The sequence below is a fragment of the Acinonyx jubatus genome, chromosome D1 (genome assembly GCF_027475565.1).
Source record: "Acinonyx jubatus isolate Ajub_Pintada_27869175 chromosome D1, VMU_Ajub_asm_v1.0, whole genome shotgun sequence".
Lineage (NCBI taxonomy): Eukaryota > Metazoa > Chordata > Mammalia > Carnivora > Felidae > Acinonyx > Acinonyx jubatus.
In genome coordinates this window covers 24,814,855-24,832,353 of record NC_069390.1, presented here as the reverse complement: position 1 = coordinate 24,832,353, position 17,499 = coordinate 24,814,855, and the positions used below count along the sequence as shown (strand labels likewise).

General features: G+C 38.5%; 1 protein-coding gene across 5 annotated transcripts in view; it reads left to right on the top strand.

Annotated features, from left to right (window-relative positions):
* The window catches only part of IFTAP (intraflagellar transport associated protein), a 65,233-nt gene that overhangs the window by 6,317 nt on the left and 41,417 nt on the right, over nt 1–17,499 (top strand). For 4 of the 5 annotated variants that reach the window (XM_027072871.2, XM_015074408.3, XM_015074411.3 and 1 more), the window contains exon 2: nt 10,956–11,111. In XM_027072871.2, the coding sequence (XP_026928672.1) occupies nt 10,979–11,111 (133 nt within the window). In that variant the 5' untranslated portion in view covers nt 10,956–10,978. Of the gene's footprint in view, nt 1–7,901; nt 8,038–10,955; nt 11,112–17,499 lie in introns of those variants that run through there. The other variant, XM_015074410.3, reaches the window with a different exon arrangement.

Genomic DNA, 17,499 nt, shown 5'->3' with positions numbered 1-17,499 from the left:
ACCACCCTTGTTGGTTATTTAATCAGTTTCCGTGTGGCTTAGATGATAGAATGCATGATCAGAAGTAGACAGATCTGGATTTGAGTCTCAGTTTTGCCACTTACTAGCTAAATTCTCCTTTTGAGCTTCAGTTTCCTTATATCTAAAACAGGAATGATCCCTGCCTTGTTGTAAGAATTAATGGATACAAAGTGTCTGATATAAAAGAGTGTACTAGTAAATCTTGTCTGATGATGTTGACGATGCTATAAATATATTTGTACAAGTGACTGAGTTTTTGCAAAATTTTAGTATATATATGTTCAGTGTTGATTTTTTAAAAAACTAATGAGTAGCTCAGTTGTTTGGCTGATTTTCATCATTTGAAGTGTTGGTCCATCCTTTAAAAAGGCATCATCATCTCTTCTAGTTACTTCCATGATGATTTTTTTCTTTGTCTGCAAAAGAGCATTGGATTATTTCCCTAATCTGTTTATGGTGTTATATGATGATTATAGTACTTGAAATTCCAGCATCAATGACAGCTCTCATAAAGTTGATGTATTGGGTATCTCCACAGTAAATACAAAATAAGAAATGCGACATAGAAACCATGGGTAGGTTTAGGCAAATATTTTAGCCTTTCTGTGTTACTAACATCAGAAAACAGGCAGTTTGTTGCTGAATGGGTTAGTTGTTTTCTGAAGCAGCTGGAATTAGCAACACATTTGGAAATGGATTTTAAAACCTTTAGCCTTTGCCACACCATTAGGAGAGCATTAGATTTGCAGTGATCTCAGTCAAGATCCCAATCTACTGAAGTGCTCAGCATAGAAACTAAATGTGAAATAGTAAACTGTATTTATTGTGCATCCACTATGTATAGGGGCATGTGGAGAATTAGAAAAATTATCACAGACACAAATCTTGTCTTTAAGAGACATACATAGTAATAGGACGAAGCAACTTTACATCCTTCCTTACACTTACCCTTAGAAGGTCTTAAAAGTTCACCAGGAAATTGTAATTATAGGTTACTCAGCCCATTCTTAAACCCCTTTGGCACAATCAAATTCAAACTTCTGCTGAGGGGCACCTGCATGGCTCAGTCGGTTAAGCATCTGATTTTGGCTCAGGTCATGATCTCCCGGTTTGTGGGTTCGAGCCCTGCATCGGGTTCTGTGCTGACAGCTCAGAGCCTATAAAGCCTGCTTCGGATTCTGTGTCTCCCTCTCTCTCTGCCCCCCCCCCCCCCTGTCTCAAAAATAAACATTTTTTAAAAATTTAAAATAAAACTACTGAAATATATTAATTTCTCATACCTTAATCCAAAACACAGTGGATAATTAAAGAACGAGAGTCAGTACAATTACAGAATAAAATAATTTTTCTTTCACAGTGGGGAGATAAAAGAGGATATACTGACATAGTAATTGAACAATCAGGAAGCATAATTGGAGAAAAATAGAATGCCAGAGATGGGGGACAGCTTCAAGTCCAGTGCCTTTATTTTCACATTCAAACTACTTTAAGGTCAGAGAAGTTAAATAACAGAACAAGGGTAGCAGAGCTGCAGGGGTGTGTATCCATCGTGGGTTGAGGGGAGGCAGGGGAGGGGGCACTCTTCTGTGAACTCATGATTGGTTTTCAAGAAGTACAGAGTGCCTCTCAAGCATTTCCATCCCCATTTTGCAAATGGAGAAAAAATTACATTGCTGCTCAACGAATTAATAAGTTTGAGTCAAGGACAACTTTTCATAGCATTCGGATAGGAATAGACAATTTTTACTTTTTAAATAAGTGGCTGATGTTTAAGGAAATAATATAAACAGCCTAGGAAAAGGAGATATTTGACTTGTTGAGTGAATCCCGTAATGGGAGCCACAATGGAAACTGGCAGAGAGGAGAAAAGAGGCAGGAAAAGGAAGTCTATGGAAGGAAGCAAACTACAGTTAGTATGATGGATTGTCAAAAGAAGGACGTGACAAGTGACCTGTCACTTTTTATTTAGGACAATTAATTAAATATGGCCACCTGACTGGAATGACTGGTATTTTCCTCTTCATTGTTCTGTGATTTAAGGTGGACTCTGCTGTAAAATAAAATGGAGAAAAATTGCAGAGGTGATTTACAATGTTGTACTAAAAAAAAAAATTCACTTCAAAATTTTATTTTTAGAGAAGGAGGGATTTTGTGTTCCTTAGTTACTGTCTTTGGATATAGAAACCACATTTGTGTATGTGTGTTACGTTGTGTACATTGAGGCAAAATTGCAATTAAAATGCTGAGATTAATTGGAAGCTGGGGAAGTACTGTACTCCCTGTTAAAGCTCATTTATTATTCCACAGTCATAGTCATAGGAATTTAGAATAAAAAATAGTTGGGAAATGCATCTTTAAAATCTTATTTCTTTCAAGAAATGTCAAATGAAAAGGTCGATTTTATTTGCAAGATCTGGCATTTTGAAGCACTTAGAAATGAATTTCTGCAAGCAGAGTTGGTTTAGCTGGGTTTGTCTACACCTGCTTCTAACTGGCTGTGTGGATTTTGCTTTAAAGCAGGATTTCTGGTATTGTAACAGTACTGTGCACTGTGCAGGTGGCTTACAGGCTCAGGATGCTGGAGAGAAGGGGATAGCTTTAATTAAGAGTGGATACCTTTGTGCTACAATTATTATGCAATACAGGTAACATAAGCATTAATGGGGCATTGCATCCCCTGTGAAGGTGGGATTACAACTGAGCTAAAAAAAATTCTCTTATGATTGAAATATTATTGCATGGTTATAGAGCTATAAAGTTGACTCAGAAACTCTACTGCCTCTACTGGATTCACAGCTTTATCAGGCATCTTGAAAAAATGTTCGATGAAAGACTCGTCACCATTCATAACGCACTGATGTAGTTGATCACATTTCTGAAGATAGGAGATCAGTTTTGAAAGTGGTTGAAGGACATGTGTGGCACATTTTTCTTGATAAATGGACTAGCCTAGAGTTAATGTACTTGTTGGAGTTTTACTAGGGGGTGAAGATAGGGTATTTACTTGTGATTACCCATAATGAAATTTTTCAACAAAGCAAATAATCAAAAGTGGTTAGTGAAAAAGTAGTCTTTCTGATTTCCCAAACAGTGGATTTTCTGAAATTTGTCTTATGGGTATATCCTTCAGATTCCATATCCACTGGTAATCTGCTTTTTAAAAAAATTATAGGAAACGAGTGGGGGGAGGAAGTTTGAATGGTTAACTGTGTGCATTTTTCTTTGCTTAATGGAATTAATAACTGTGTAATTGAAAACAGTTTAATACTCAGTTGACCTGCCTCAGTGAGTCAATGCAGACATTTCTGGATTGACTTAAACAGCTTGAAGGAAGGGTATATTTTGGGGACATAAAATTGATTTTATACAATCTGCTGATGAACAGTAAGGCTTAATGAATGATAGCCTCAAGAAACCTCATTACAGTAGCTTGGATGGATGAGCAGGAAAGGGAAGCAAATTTTTCAACAGGAAAGTTTCTGCTTAAACATGTAATTTTATAGATCAGTGTTATTCCCATTCCCCCAGAGCTTTCTGCAGGGGAAAAACAATCAACATGCATAATTTTATTTTCTTAAATCTTTTCTTTTACCTATCTTGCCTTAGCCTTCTTCTCTTGCTCCCCTTTTCCCCTTTTAAACTTTAACTTTGAAATAATTACAGATCACAGAATGGATTCATGTGAGGTTGCAAAAAAATGTATAGGGAGGGAGATTTTGCGCACTCTTGTTGCAGCCTTTTGCAATGTTAACATCTTGTGTATCTGTGTACATTATAAAAGTCAGGAAATTGATATTGGTACAATCCATAGAACATATCCCGGTTTTACCAGTTACATATGCACAATTTGTGTGTGTAGTTCAGCTGTCTGACATGTGTAGCCACATGTCAAGATACGACAGTCAAGATACCCAGCTCTATCACCACTGCGAGACTAATGTTACCCCACTTATATCCACAACACAAAATTGGTGTTCTCACAATTTTTCTGATGATTTGTCTCACCCATTCTGATGAGTGTGTAGGGGTATCTCATTGTGGCTTTAATTTACATTCCTTTAATGGCTAATGATATTAACATCTTTTCATTAGATTATTTACAATTTATATATCCTCTTTGGTGAAATGTCTGTGCATGTCTTTAGTTTTTTTTTTTTTTAATTGGACTTTTCTTTAATGTTGGGTTTTGAGAGTTCTTTATATGTTCCGTGTGCTAGTCATGTGTTGGATGTGTAATTTATAAATGTTTTCTCCCAGCCTGTGATTCTTTTTTATCTTCTTAACAGGATCTTTCCCAGAGCAAAGTTTTGAATTTTGATGAGGTTTAACTTATCACGTTTTCTTCTTTTTTTATTTCAAGTTTATATTTAAATTCTTTTTTTTTTTAATTTTTAATTAATTATTTATTTATTTATTTATTTTGAGACAGAGAGAGACAGCGTTAGCTGGGGAGGGGCAGAGAGGTGGGGAGACACAGAATCAGAAGTAGGCTCCAGGCTCTGAGCTGTCAGCACAGAGCCCGATGCAGGGCTCGAACTCACAAACCGTGAGATCATGACCTGAGCCGAGGTCGGACACTCAACCGACTGAGCCACCCAGGCACCCTGTTAAATTCTACTTAACATATATTGTAAAATTGGTTTCAGGTGTAGAATTTAGTGATTCATCACTTATATATAACACTCAGTGCTCAGCACAAGTGACCTCCTTAATACCCATTACCCATTTAGCCCATCCCCCACCCACCTTCCTCCATCAACCTTCAGTTTGTTCTCTACAGTTAAAAGTCTCTTATGGTTTGCTTCTCTCTCTTTTTCCCTCCTTCCCCTATGTTCACCTGTATACATCACCTGTATACATCACCTGTATACACACACACACACACATACATACATACATACATATACACCACATCTTTATTTGTTCCTTAGTCAATGGACATTTGGGCCCTTTCCATAATTTGACTATTGTTGATACTGCTGCTATAAACGTTGGGGTGCATGTGCCCCTTTGGATCTGTATTTTTGTATCCTTTGGGTAAATACCTAGTAGTGCAGTTGCTGGGTTATAGGGTATATCACTTTTTCTTCTTAGAGACATGCTTTTGGTGTCAGTTCTAAGAACTCTTTGCCTAGTCCTATGTCCTAAAGATTGTCTATATATTTTTTTCCTGCTTCTTTTATAAAATCCACTGTTTTGTCTTGATATGTTTTTATTGTTCTTACTATTACAGCCTTCGTTAAAAAATACTTTCACTCCATTCCATATTGCTCTAATTTAAAAATAATCACCAAAAAATACAAAAAATAAAAATAATCACCATACATATGGATCATCAGAGTCATTCTTGTTACAAAAATGGAGTCCTGTATAGAGTGCATAGATTATAATCCTCTTTAGGAAAGGAACTAGATCTGTTTCTCTTAAGGCATCTCTTGTATCTGTGTTCATGGTGAGCATGTTCTTAGCTTGCATGTTTTATTAGATGCAGCTTTTAGTATGGGTGTCTCTTTTTTCTCTTTTCCTCACGGTGAGATTTTGTCAAGGAAAAAATAAGCTGCGAAATTCCTATTACTAAGACCTTTGCATGGATGACAATACAACTTCTCTCTTCTGAAGCTCTGTAGTCGGCAGTAATCCCCAAGCTTTTTTCACCTCCCTCCAAGTGCTGCCCTTAAAGCTCAATGCAGAAGTGTGCCTAGGGAAGTCTTTATATAGACATGTAGATGCTTATGCCATCAACATTTTGGTGATAATGAAGAATTCCGTGCCTTTAAGTGTTAGGAAAGTCTCGTTGGGAGAAGCTTATAACTTGAAGTGCAGTGTATTCTTTGATGCTAGAATTGTATGTTTTTATCTCATTCCGATAAGACGCAGCAGAGGAGTTACTGTGCACACACGTATACACATATGCTTTGCCTTGCTTTGCCTCAAGGTTTTTGTATGTTGTTGAGGTACAGGATGTAGTTGGGGGCATGGTTATAACAATCCTGATGAGATTGCTGCCTTTTCCTTAATTTCCTGCTGCCTTCATGTTTGCCTTGAAATTCATAGTCATAAGCATGTTGTCATTACTGTTTTGATATGCAAACCATAGTACTGCTCCTCATCAGTAGTCCTTACTTGACAAAAACCCTACCTAAAGTTTCTTTGCCAGATTTATTCATTTATTCTCTGTCATTGGACTAGATGACCTCCAGGTTTCTCTCAACCCTGAGAATCTGTGACAATTTCAATCACTGGATTTCTTTCTCTCTTTAATATGATCTAAAAGACATAAAAAATATTAGAGGATGCAAAATAGGTGTAGTTCAGTCAAGGCAGAAGAAATCAGTTCATACCAGGTCTCTTCTATCATCTAAATAAGTCAGTACACTTGCAATGTAATTTTGGTCTTTTTGAAATTTGCCCATTTTCCAAAAAATAAAAGAAGACCCATCCTGTGAAGTACCAAGGTTGATAGTTTCATCTCTGTAGGCAAGGTGAATTCTTTTGATAATATTCCATCTTACCATTCGGCACAGCAGGAGATTCTTGTTGAGCAGAACTGTGAACATTTGAGGAAGTGGATTTTGACAGCCTCTGCACAACTCTTTAAAAATGTGTTGTTATTTATTATTTTAAAATATCAGCAGTAAACCTCACAGTTTAAAAAAGACAACCCCATTTTTGTCAACGTACAATTCTTTATGCTGTTAAAAGCAGGTTATACACTTCGAGGGGAGACCAGCTCATGGCGACTTGTTTCCGAAGACTTACCACTCTTACCTCTGAAGGTTGCAATTTGTTTAGGTAGGTTGCATTAGTCAGGGGTCTGCAGATAAACATCAAAGTTGTGTTAAGTCAATGGTGATAATTCCACATGCCATGTTTCATAATTATGCTTTTCAGAGACCACAGAGCACTAATTGGCTTGGGTGGTTGTTAGTTTCATTATTTGGTAGTAGAAAACAGGACCCCGGGAAGGTTCTGTGATTTTCTCTCCATCTCTCAGTGACTGGATAGGAAGAGAACCAAGCCTGTGGTCTTCCTGTGAAATTTAGTAGTCCAAGCAGAGCAAAATATCCACCCTGTGTTTCCCTCTGGAGGTTGTGATTGTGAAAGTGTTGTGTGTGATTTTCCAGTCAATATTTCTACACATTTACTTATTGTCACAAAAGTTCTGGGTCTTTCATGTGGAGCTCTAAGCCTTAAAATATAAAATCCATGCCAAAATAAAGGATCCTATTATGGGCAAGTCGCTCTCACTCTCGCTCTCTCTCCCCCTTTTTCCTTTTTAGAAATAATACTTCACGATAAAAACAAATAAACGTGAATGGCAACTGAAAAAGCATTGCTTCCTTCTAGAAAACCACTAGGATTTGCATAAACCACTTGACTGTCTGGTAAATGATTACCTGCTCTGTCAGTCCCTGAGGACTTTTAACATTAGGCTATTTGCATTTTTAGAGATAAGGAAAGTTCTAAATTTGAAGGTGGGTATTTGTTACACTCTTCAGATGATGACAGTTTACAAAACTCTTTATAAAGTCAGTAAAAACATTACCTCTCTGTATTGGGATAACCACATGAATTAAATTAAAGGCCTTGAAGGAGTTTGAATGTGTCCTGTGCATAGCCTGTTAATTATGTCCTTTTGGTAAAACTGAGATGTGTTAAGGCTAAAATCTCAGAATATTACCACTTTGAGAATTGGAAAGGAAGTTTAAAAGATTTTCTACTGTCACTCTTAAAGCATCCACAAGGAGACATTTACAGCAATGTAAAACAGCCTGGCCGCCTCTGTTCAGTATTTGCCGCTGAAGTAGATTTGAGGAAGAGATTGATGTCATACAGAGCTGGAATTTCACTGGGGTTCCATCCTGGAAAAGCAGATTGACGTTAACATTCTTGTAACTAAGTCCATGTCCTACTGACAGTGAAATAATAGCCACCTTTGAATTTATTATTTTTTATCTGGCAACTGCAAGCATAGTTTATTAAACTTCGAATTGCTGAAGCCTGGCAGTGTTACGGGTGAATTTGCATAAACTCTAACTGATACTTTTTCTTGTATTTAATTTTCAGGTTACAAATAGTTTGAAACAGTTTCTTTCATTTTGAGTTCATATATAGTTACATTAAAATTTTTCCTTTTTGGGGCGCCTGGGTGGCGCAGTCGGTTAAGTGTCCGACTTCAGCCAGGTCACGATCTCGCGGTCCGTGAGTTCGAGCCCCGAGTCGGGCTCTGGGCTGATGGCTCAGAGCCTGGAGCCTGTTTCCGATTCTGTGTCTCCCTCTGTCTCTGCCCCTCCCCCGTTCATGCTCTGTCTCTCCCTGTCCCAAAAATAAATAAACGTTGAAAAAAAAATTAAAAAAAATTTTTTTTTCCTTTTATTTTTATCTTATTTTTTGTGGTTTTCAGACTTCGATAGCACCATATTTTGTCTAGGGTTGTAAAGCATGCGGGCTTATCTTGATTTATCTTGAGGTGACATCAATGCCTTCAAAGTCAGAGGGGGCCACACACAGTCAAGGCAGGTCTTTGTGGAGGCAATGGACAGAATACCAAGGCTGATCCATTATCATCATGATCATCATGGCTAACATTGTTTGAGGGTTCATTTATACCCATTTAATTCTCACCGCAATCCTGTGAAGTATGTGAAACTTAACAATTCCTTATTTAAAACCCTTAGGGTTGGATGTGTTTCAGACTTTAGAGTTTTTTGGAGTTTAGAAAGGTAATCAGGGGTAATACCATGTGTTACACAAAATCTTCAGTGGGGTCCGGGAAAACACCTCAAAAGCATCCCCCTTAGAATTTCTTCAGGGAAACGTCTGAGTGGTCACACTGAGTATTAATAAAAACCATAGATACTTTCATGTTAATTCAGATCAGGTCTTGCCACCAAATGAGGTTGGCCATCATCTTATGAAAACATTTCTGTGTCTTTCTGAACTTCTGGTAGATACCAAATAAATTTAATAACATAACAAAATTTTGTGCTTGTTTTGGAAAACTAGAAGAAGCTTGGTGCTTTCTCTCCCTCCTGTACACTATCAGAGAACACCCTCCTTTTTATTATCCCCCACGAATTATACTTCTTAGGCAGTAATTACTCTTCTGCTTTCTGTAGATAGTAAATTTCTCAAAGCTATGATATTTCATACCGAATGAATGGAATTTAACAAGGTGAAATATCACAAGGAAAAACAAAGTTAGACTGCAAGGATTGAGGCATTGTGTCCTAGCCGACAGGCGTTTAGCAGTATGTTAAGTAACTGACAATGTGAAGAGGCCACCAGCAATGTGAACACACTTCAGCATATAGTAGGAGTGCAGTATTCAGAATGTGGGAGTTAGTCAAACCTCACGGGATCCAGAGCATATCTGGAGTCTTGTCTTCATTTCTGGTTGGCATACTTTAAAGGGATGCAGGCAGTGTGAAATCTCTTCCGGGTAGACTGCTCAGGAGAGCAGAACCGCTTGAAGCTGTGTCGTGTTAAGGCACAGGTGAAATAATTGGGCAAGTTTAGTTGAGTTTTGCCAGTTTCTAGCAGTATTTGACTACCCTACCTGCTCAAATGAGTAATGTTAGCTTCATATTGATGGGTGCCAGCTGTATGCCATGTCCTAAGCTATTTAACACTTGGGATACAAAGAAGGAAAGACATGGGCCCTGCCTGTCACAGGCTTCATGTCTAATGGGACACAGAAATCTATACAACTGTTTCCAATACAGTATGTTAAGTGTAACCATAGACACAGTATAAGGCTGCACAGAGAAATTGTGATTAGCTCTCTGTGGTGATGGGGTTGGAAGGCTAAAGCCTCCGGAGAGAAACTGAATTCTTTTTTTTTTTTTTTTCATCGAGAGAGAGTGGGGGTGGGGGAGAGGGAGAGAAACTTTTTTGTAATTTTAAATGTTTATTTTGAGACAGAGAGAGGGAGAGTGTACACGTGCAAGCGGGGGAGGGGCAGAGAGAGAGAGGGAGGGAGAGAATCCCAAGCAGACTCTGAGCTGTCAGCATAGAGCCTGACATGGGGCTTGAACTCACTAACCGTGAGATCATGATGACCTGAGCCGAAATCAAGAGTCAGACAAGTGTCTGACTGAACCACTCAGGTGTCCTGAAAGAGACAGACAGACAGTGAGAGAGAGAATCTTCAGCAGGCTCCACGCTCAGCATGGGGCTTGACACAGGGCTCAATCCCACGACCCCGGGATCCTGACCTGAGCTGAAATCAAGAGTTGGATACTCAACTGACTGAGCCACCCAGGTACCCCGAGAAACTGAATTCTGAGCTTGGTTTTGAAAAAAAAAAATTAAGTGAGTGAGATAAAATTGAGAAAGGACAGCATAGGCTTGTTCAAATATTTGGAAGGATGTTATGTATAAGAAGGATTGACATTGTGCAATATGATCCCCAGGGGCTCAGGGCCCCGTTGGGGAAATGTGCAGGGAGAGAGATTTTGAAGGAGTCTTTGATAGAGCCGTCCAAAGGCTTCTTTGGAATGTTCGGAGTTCCCAGTCCTTGGATGTGTTAAAGCACAGACGAGTCAGTTGTTTGGTGGCAACAGTACAGTAGCACGTGGTGGGGGCAGGGGTATCACACAATGGCTAGAGGTGAAGCACAGTGAAGTGCTTAAGGGCATGGGTTCTAGATCTGACTCCTGGAACTGGTCCTTCTAACTACTGGCTCTGTGACCTGAGCTAGGATTGTTAGGAAGTTAACATCGAAGGGCTCAGAACTGCACCCGGTACACAGTAAGTGCTAAATAAGTAGCTAATGAATATTAGCTGTTATTGTTGTCGTTGGATGGGTGGTCGACATACCCTTTGAAGTACCTCTCACCTTGAAAGACTGAATTTCTGCAAATTTCTACAACATTTTCAAGAGAGGCTGGTACCCCAACTCTCTCTAGCTCATGCTTTTCTTTGTCCCATAGATAAAGTGGCCTCGTGAATAGGAATGCCTGCCCGAATATCAGAATCGGAGATCATGGATGAAGATCAATTAACTGAAGAAGTCTTGGATAAGTTTGTTAATTGTCATGAACAAACATATGAAGAATTTCTGAGCACTTTTACTCATCTTTCAAAAGGTAAAATGGAGAAGTCAACTCTCTAGAGCAGTAGAGATAAAGAATTTTATTATAATTTTGTGTCTTCGCTGTTTTTTCAAAAAGACTAATAAGCATTCATTCATTCCTTTCCTTTGATCAGCTAATGCATATCAGGGATTTGAGACTGATGCATGCAAATTCCAACATTTTTCTACAACCAAGAGTTGTATTATGGAGTCAGAGCCATCGAATTTGAGAACTAAAAGGGACCCGAGAAATCATTTCGTATAATTCATTTGCTTTTGAAGAGATATAAGCGCAAAGAGTAGAGGTTTTTAAAAGCGTGTTTAAAATGTTTAAGAAATATAGCGTAATTAGGCTATGGAGTTACACTGTATCCCTTTGGGTCCTGGCATTGCCACTTTCTAGGTATGTGACCTTGGGAGAGGCGGTTGAGTAAGGGGGTGGGTAATAATGGTGCCTTAAAGGTTTATGAAGGTTAATTGAGAGACTCCAAGTAAAACCCTGAGCAGAGTGGCTAACACAAGAAATACTCAATGCTAGGCATTGTTGGTTGTTGTCACTGGGATGATAATGATGCTATGGTCACTGGAGACTGGAAACACCCCTCCAGACTGGAAGTGATAAACCGAAGCCTAAAGTCCAAGCCCATGTTGTGTGTTTCATTACGTGTCTTGCTCGCCTCATACAGTGGTGGTGTGTTTTTTCGATTGAGTCAACCTTTAAAAGTTGGGAAATGTTACATAAAAAATCTTGATTTATGGTCTTCTTCTCTGATTAAGAAGGAAGACCTGTTACCTCTGATTTCCCTGATGGCAAGATCAGCTAGAGCTGGGGAGCCCTTGCCCTGTGAGCGCCCTGTTTGTCACACCCTCTGGCATTCGCACGTTGTGAAGAAGTGTGTATGCGTTGCCTGCTTCATTCACCCAAGTGGCTCCTGTAGGCATTTGGGTTTGTAGTCTTTGTTCTGGGTTCTGCCTCAGATGGCCTGCCATTGGCTCGGTCTCAACTTTGGTCCTTTCTGGGTCCCTGATCCACATTTGTGAGACAATTGGTTCTCCCCCTTGCTGCACATCGGACTCACCTGAGGGGTTTTTTAGAGCATGGTGATACCAGGGCCCACTCTAAATCTTAGCTGGGGCCCAGGAATTGGTATTTTGTAAAAATTCCCCTGGTGATTCCAATGTGTACCTGATTGAGAATAGGGAGTTTCATAATCTCCGGGGTGATCACACTTTCAAGATACTTCATGATTTTAAGTCATGATTCATGTGCCCTTAACAAATGTAAAAGAGGGGTATTTATAATGAAGGAAAGGAAAAGTGATTCTAACTGGTTACTTTGTGCAAGATAGTTGGAATATTGATATTTGTTTTGTTTACGCTTGAAAACTGTGGGCGATGTGTTTATTTACACTTAATGGAGAAATTAGGAAATATCTTGTTTACTTTGAGGCTGTGAACGATCTGTTTTGACATGATATGTCGATCAAATTAATCTTGCTTAAGGCCAAATCATCTTTTGGTCTATAAACTTGGGTTTGGGAAGATGTTTGCTTTCTCAGAGCCTAATGATTTAGTTCCATCCTTTCTGTACCTAAGAAAGCAATAGGAATGGTTGGGGTGGGGTGTGGAAACAAGGGCAAAACTAACAGAATTAATATATTTTGTATGACAATTGCATTTTGTGTGTGTGTGTGTGTGTGTGTGTGTGTGTGTGTGTGTGTGTGTGTTTTGGAAAGAGTGTGTATGCAAGTGGGGGTGGAGTGAGGTGGGGGGAGAAGGCTGGAGGGAGAGAGAATCTTAAACAGGCTCCATGCTCAGTGTAGAGCCCAATGAGGGGCTTGATCCCACAACGGTGAGATCATGACCTGAGCCAAAATCAAGAGTTGAATACTTAACTGACTGAGCCACCCAGGCACCCCACCAATGGCATTTTGATAATCCAAATTATTTTGGAAGTTGCAAAGCTGACTTTATTTTCATACTCTGGAAAAGTAAGAACTTCTTGCAAGGACTTGAATGTTTTAAAGGGTTTATGATGTTTTTTGTTTTGGGGGTAAGGGGCATATTGTGTTTTCAGATTTCTGTAAGATCATTGCATGCTGAGAAAGAAATTGTTGCAGATGTGGTGACTTCATTCTGAGTTCAGTTTTGTGCTCCAAATTGAGCTGAAATAAATGATGATGCAAGTTACATTAACTGCATCTCCAAGCACACTCTTTTTTTTTTCCCTTTCAAAATATCCCTAGGCACCAGTTCACATTATAAACTAATGACCTGAAAAAATTCCTCTTAAAGCACAAAGAATTGTGAGTGCAAAAATGTGTCTTAAATCAGTAAGCATCCTTCCCCTCCCCGCCCCCGAAACATTTAAGTACCTTCTGAAAAACCAAATAGTACTCAGGGACAGGCCTAGGAGTCCGCAGAATTGATCGAACTGAATGCGGTTAGTTTTGTTTTAAGGAAGAGATGAAAGCTGTTCAAAGTTTTCCCGTTCTTTCCAGCCCTTCATTTGTCTTGGTGTGCTCGCTTGTTTTGCTGGTGTGTAGAATCTTCTCTCTGTGAAAGTGGTAATCACCACACAGGCTCATGTACATTTCTTGAGTAAGTTTGGTTTCTCAAGTCTATTACAATTTCCTCTGATTGACTGTTCTATTTATTTTTATAATAGTTATATGCCAGAATGCTTATAAGATTCATTTTCTTTCCAAGACTGTTAAAAGGGTCAGTAATCCTATTAAAAATATTTCCCTGGAAAAAGATTAAACTATAGCCTGATTGAAAGAAATTCACATCACTGTTTCAGACTGTTGGAAAATCATTGGAAACTGTGAATATTGTAGCAAAAGTCTCACTCCAATACATTGATGTTGATCATATTTTGCAAGGGTTTTGTTTTGTTTTTTAAAGCAACTCTGTTTTTTTTTTGACTATGGTACATACTTGATAATAAATACAATGTTCTATCAAAATGTTTATAGAGACACATTAATTATGTGTTTCAAACAGACAGTTGTAATTGAATTCTCAATAGTATCATCAGTTCAAGAGAGTAAGACAAAGTTGTGAGATTTGTATTAGAAAATCAGTGTGCAGACTTTGGTTTTATTCATTATTGGTGAGATGTTTATTATACTGTTGATATTATTGAGGGTAAAGATAAGAGGCTAAGTTTCAATCCTTGGCATCTCAATTTCTTTGTGAATGTAATTCTTTTATCCATATAAAGGAAAAAAGCGCCTTTTCCTTCTTGTCTGTCATATTTCTATCATTTGCTTAGGTTAGGAAAACATAGATGTGAAAACTTATATTTGATTTTCTGCTAATGCATTTATTCATTTATTCATTCATTAATTCTGTACCTCCTAATGGTCTAGGTATTGTTTTAGGTGCTAAGGATCCCAAAATAAATTAAGATATACCTTGTGTTTTCAAGCATACATAGTCCAGGATGAAAGATACATAAGTAAACAAAAAAATTACACTATTGTATGATAAATACCATAATAGAGAAAAGCAGGGCGTTCCGTGAGAGCTCACAGGAAGGCCATCCGGCCCCTGCCTGGGTGGGGAGGGCAGTAAAATCTACTCATTGGAGACAATGTCCACAGTGAGCCTGCAGTAACCACTGAACCCAGTGGTTCATTGCAGGAGGTTTTGGCAGATAAGAGCCAAATTGAATGATGTTAAAAATGCCTTCATTGTTGGTTGTCCTTTGGATCATATTTCCCTTTGTGTTGGTACTAATATATATATTTTTTAAATAATAGGTTTTTAAGGTAGAGATGTAGCCTTATCTTAGTGAGGGTGAGAGTTGTTTCTAATTTCCTTCCACACCAAGATCAATCACCACACGAGTTGATAGGGGAGGCATTTGCTCCCTTTTTTTTTTAATTTTATTTTTTTTAATTTACATCCAAATTAGTTAGCATATAGTGCAACAATGATTTCAGCAGTAGATTCCTTAATGCCCCTTACCCATTTAGCCCATCCCCCCTCCCACACCCCCCCCAGTAACCCTCTGTTTGTTCTCCATATTTATGAGTCTCTTCTGTTTTGTCCCCTTCGCCGTTTTTATATTATTTTTGTTTTCCTTCCCTTATGTTCATCTGTTTTGTCTCTTAAAGAAAGTCCTTGTTTGAGTGAAGTCATATGATATTTGTCTTTCTCTGACTGACTAATTTCACTTAGCATAATACCCTCCAGTTCCATCCACGTAGTTGCAAATGGCAAGATTTCATTCTTTTTGATTGCCGAGTAATACTCCATTGTATATATATACCACATCTTCTTTATCCATTCATCCATCGATGGACATTTGGGCTCCTTCCATACTTTGGCTATTGTTGATAGTGCTGCTATAAACATTGGGGTGCATGTGTCCCTTTGAAACAGCACACCTGTATCCCTTGGATAAATACTTAGTAGTGCATTTGCTGGGTTGTAGGGTGGTTCTATTTTTAGTTTTTTGAGGAACCTCCATACTGTTTTCCAGAGTGGCTGCACCAGCTTGCGTTCCCACCAACAATGCAAAAGAGATCCTCTTTCTCTGCATCCTCGCCAACATCTGTTGTTATCCGAGTTGTTAATGTTAGCCATTCTGACAGGTATGAGGTGGTATCTCATTGTGGTGTTGATTTGTATTTCCCTGATGATGAGTGATGTTGAGCATTTTTTCATGTGTCTGTTAGCCATCTGGATGTCTTCTTTGCAGAAGTGTCTATTCATATCTTTTGCTCATTTCTTCACTGGATTATTTGTTTTTTGGGTGTTGAGTTTGATAAGTTCTTTATAGATTTTGGATACTAACCCTTTATCTGATATGTCATTTGCAAATATCTTCTCCCATTTTGTCCGTTGCCTTTTAGTTTTGCTGCTTGTTTCCTTTGCTGTGCAGAAGCTTTTTATTTTGATGAGGTCCCAGTAGTTCATTTTTGCTTTTGTTTCCCTTGCCTCTGGAGACGTGTTGAGTAAGAAGTTGCTGCGGCCAAGATCAGAGAGGTTTTTGCCTGCTTTCTCCTCGAGGATTTTGATGGCTTCCTGTTTTACTTTTAGGTCTTTCATCCATTCTGAGTCTATTTTTGTGTATGGTGTAAGAAAGTGGCCCAGGTTCATTGTTCTGCATGTCGCTGTCCAGTTTTCCCAGCACCACGTGCTGAAGAGGCTGTCTTTATTCCGTTGGATATTCTTTCCTGCTTTGTCAAAGATTGATTGGCCATATGTTTGTGGGTCCATTTCTGGGTTCTCTATTCTGTTCCATTGATCTGAGCATCTGTTTTTGTGCACTCCCATTTTTTAAAGTGTTAGTTACTACTCATATTGCGGTCACACAGAAATTATATATGTAGGAAGCCAGAGACTTAGAAATTGACATTCAGTCTTTTCAGCTCCATTTTGTTACATATGGTAGTAACTTTGGTGGGGGAGGGTTATAGTGGTTACATCCAGTTCTCAATCTCTCTCTATCATACACATACCCCGTCATTGTTCTGGTTTTGTTCTTCAGGCTGCATGATTAGTTTTCATTAAAGTTATGTACTTTACCAACTGTTTAACTTAAAATAGTTTGGAAGTTGAAATGAATACACTGTGATTTTATTAAAACAATTTTTTTAACATTATTTATTTTTTGAGAGACAGAGACAGAGCATGAGTGGGGGAGGGGCAGAGAGAGAGGGAGTCAAAGAATCTGAAGCAGGCTCCAGACTCTGAGCTGTCAGCACAGACCCTGATGTGGGGCTCGAATTCATGAACCGCAAGATCATGACCTTAGTCGAAGTTGGACACTTAACTGACTAGCCACCCAGGCACCCCTATAGTGTGATTTTATGATTAACTCTTAAATAAGTCTTTGGTTTTCATTCTCTCCTTTCAATCTTAAAACACATAGGATCCAGTTCCCAAGTGATTTTACCAGTTTTTATGATTACCACATAACAGCTTTCTATTCACTGCTATATTTATCTACTTTAGCTTGTTTTCTTATGTCTAGGTCAAAGATTTTATTTCTGATTTTGATGTGTAATTTCGTTTCTGGTTTTCCTTATGCTACTCTCATTTTACTAATAATACTTTGTGCTTTCAGCGTTTTATTATTCTTTCAATATATCTTTGAAAAAACGCCCATCAACTCAACCGCCCTTCTCCCTTCATACTTGTTAATATTTGAATTAAATTCCCCCTGAGGTAGAACATTCAGTACAAATGGCCATGCATGTGGCTTTATAAGCTGGTGGTGTTCTGGCCTTTGTTCCAAACTCTTAAGAGTTTCAAAACCTCTGAATAGGTTTTAAGTTTTCTTAGATTTTAGTGATCTTATATAATCATAAGAGAGCTTATTCCATATTTTTCACTTTATTCACATTTAGTTCTTTAAGGAGCTGTGCCAGTGCTCTATCACCATT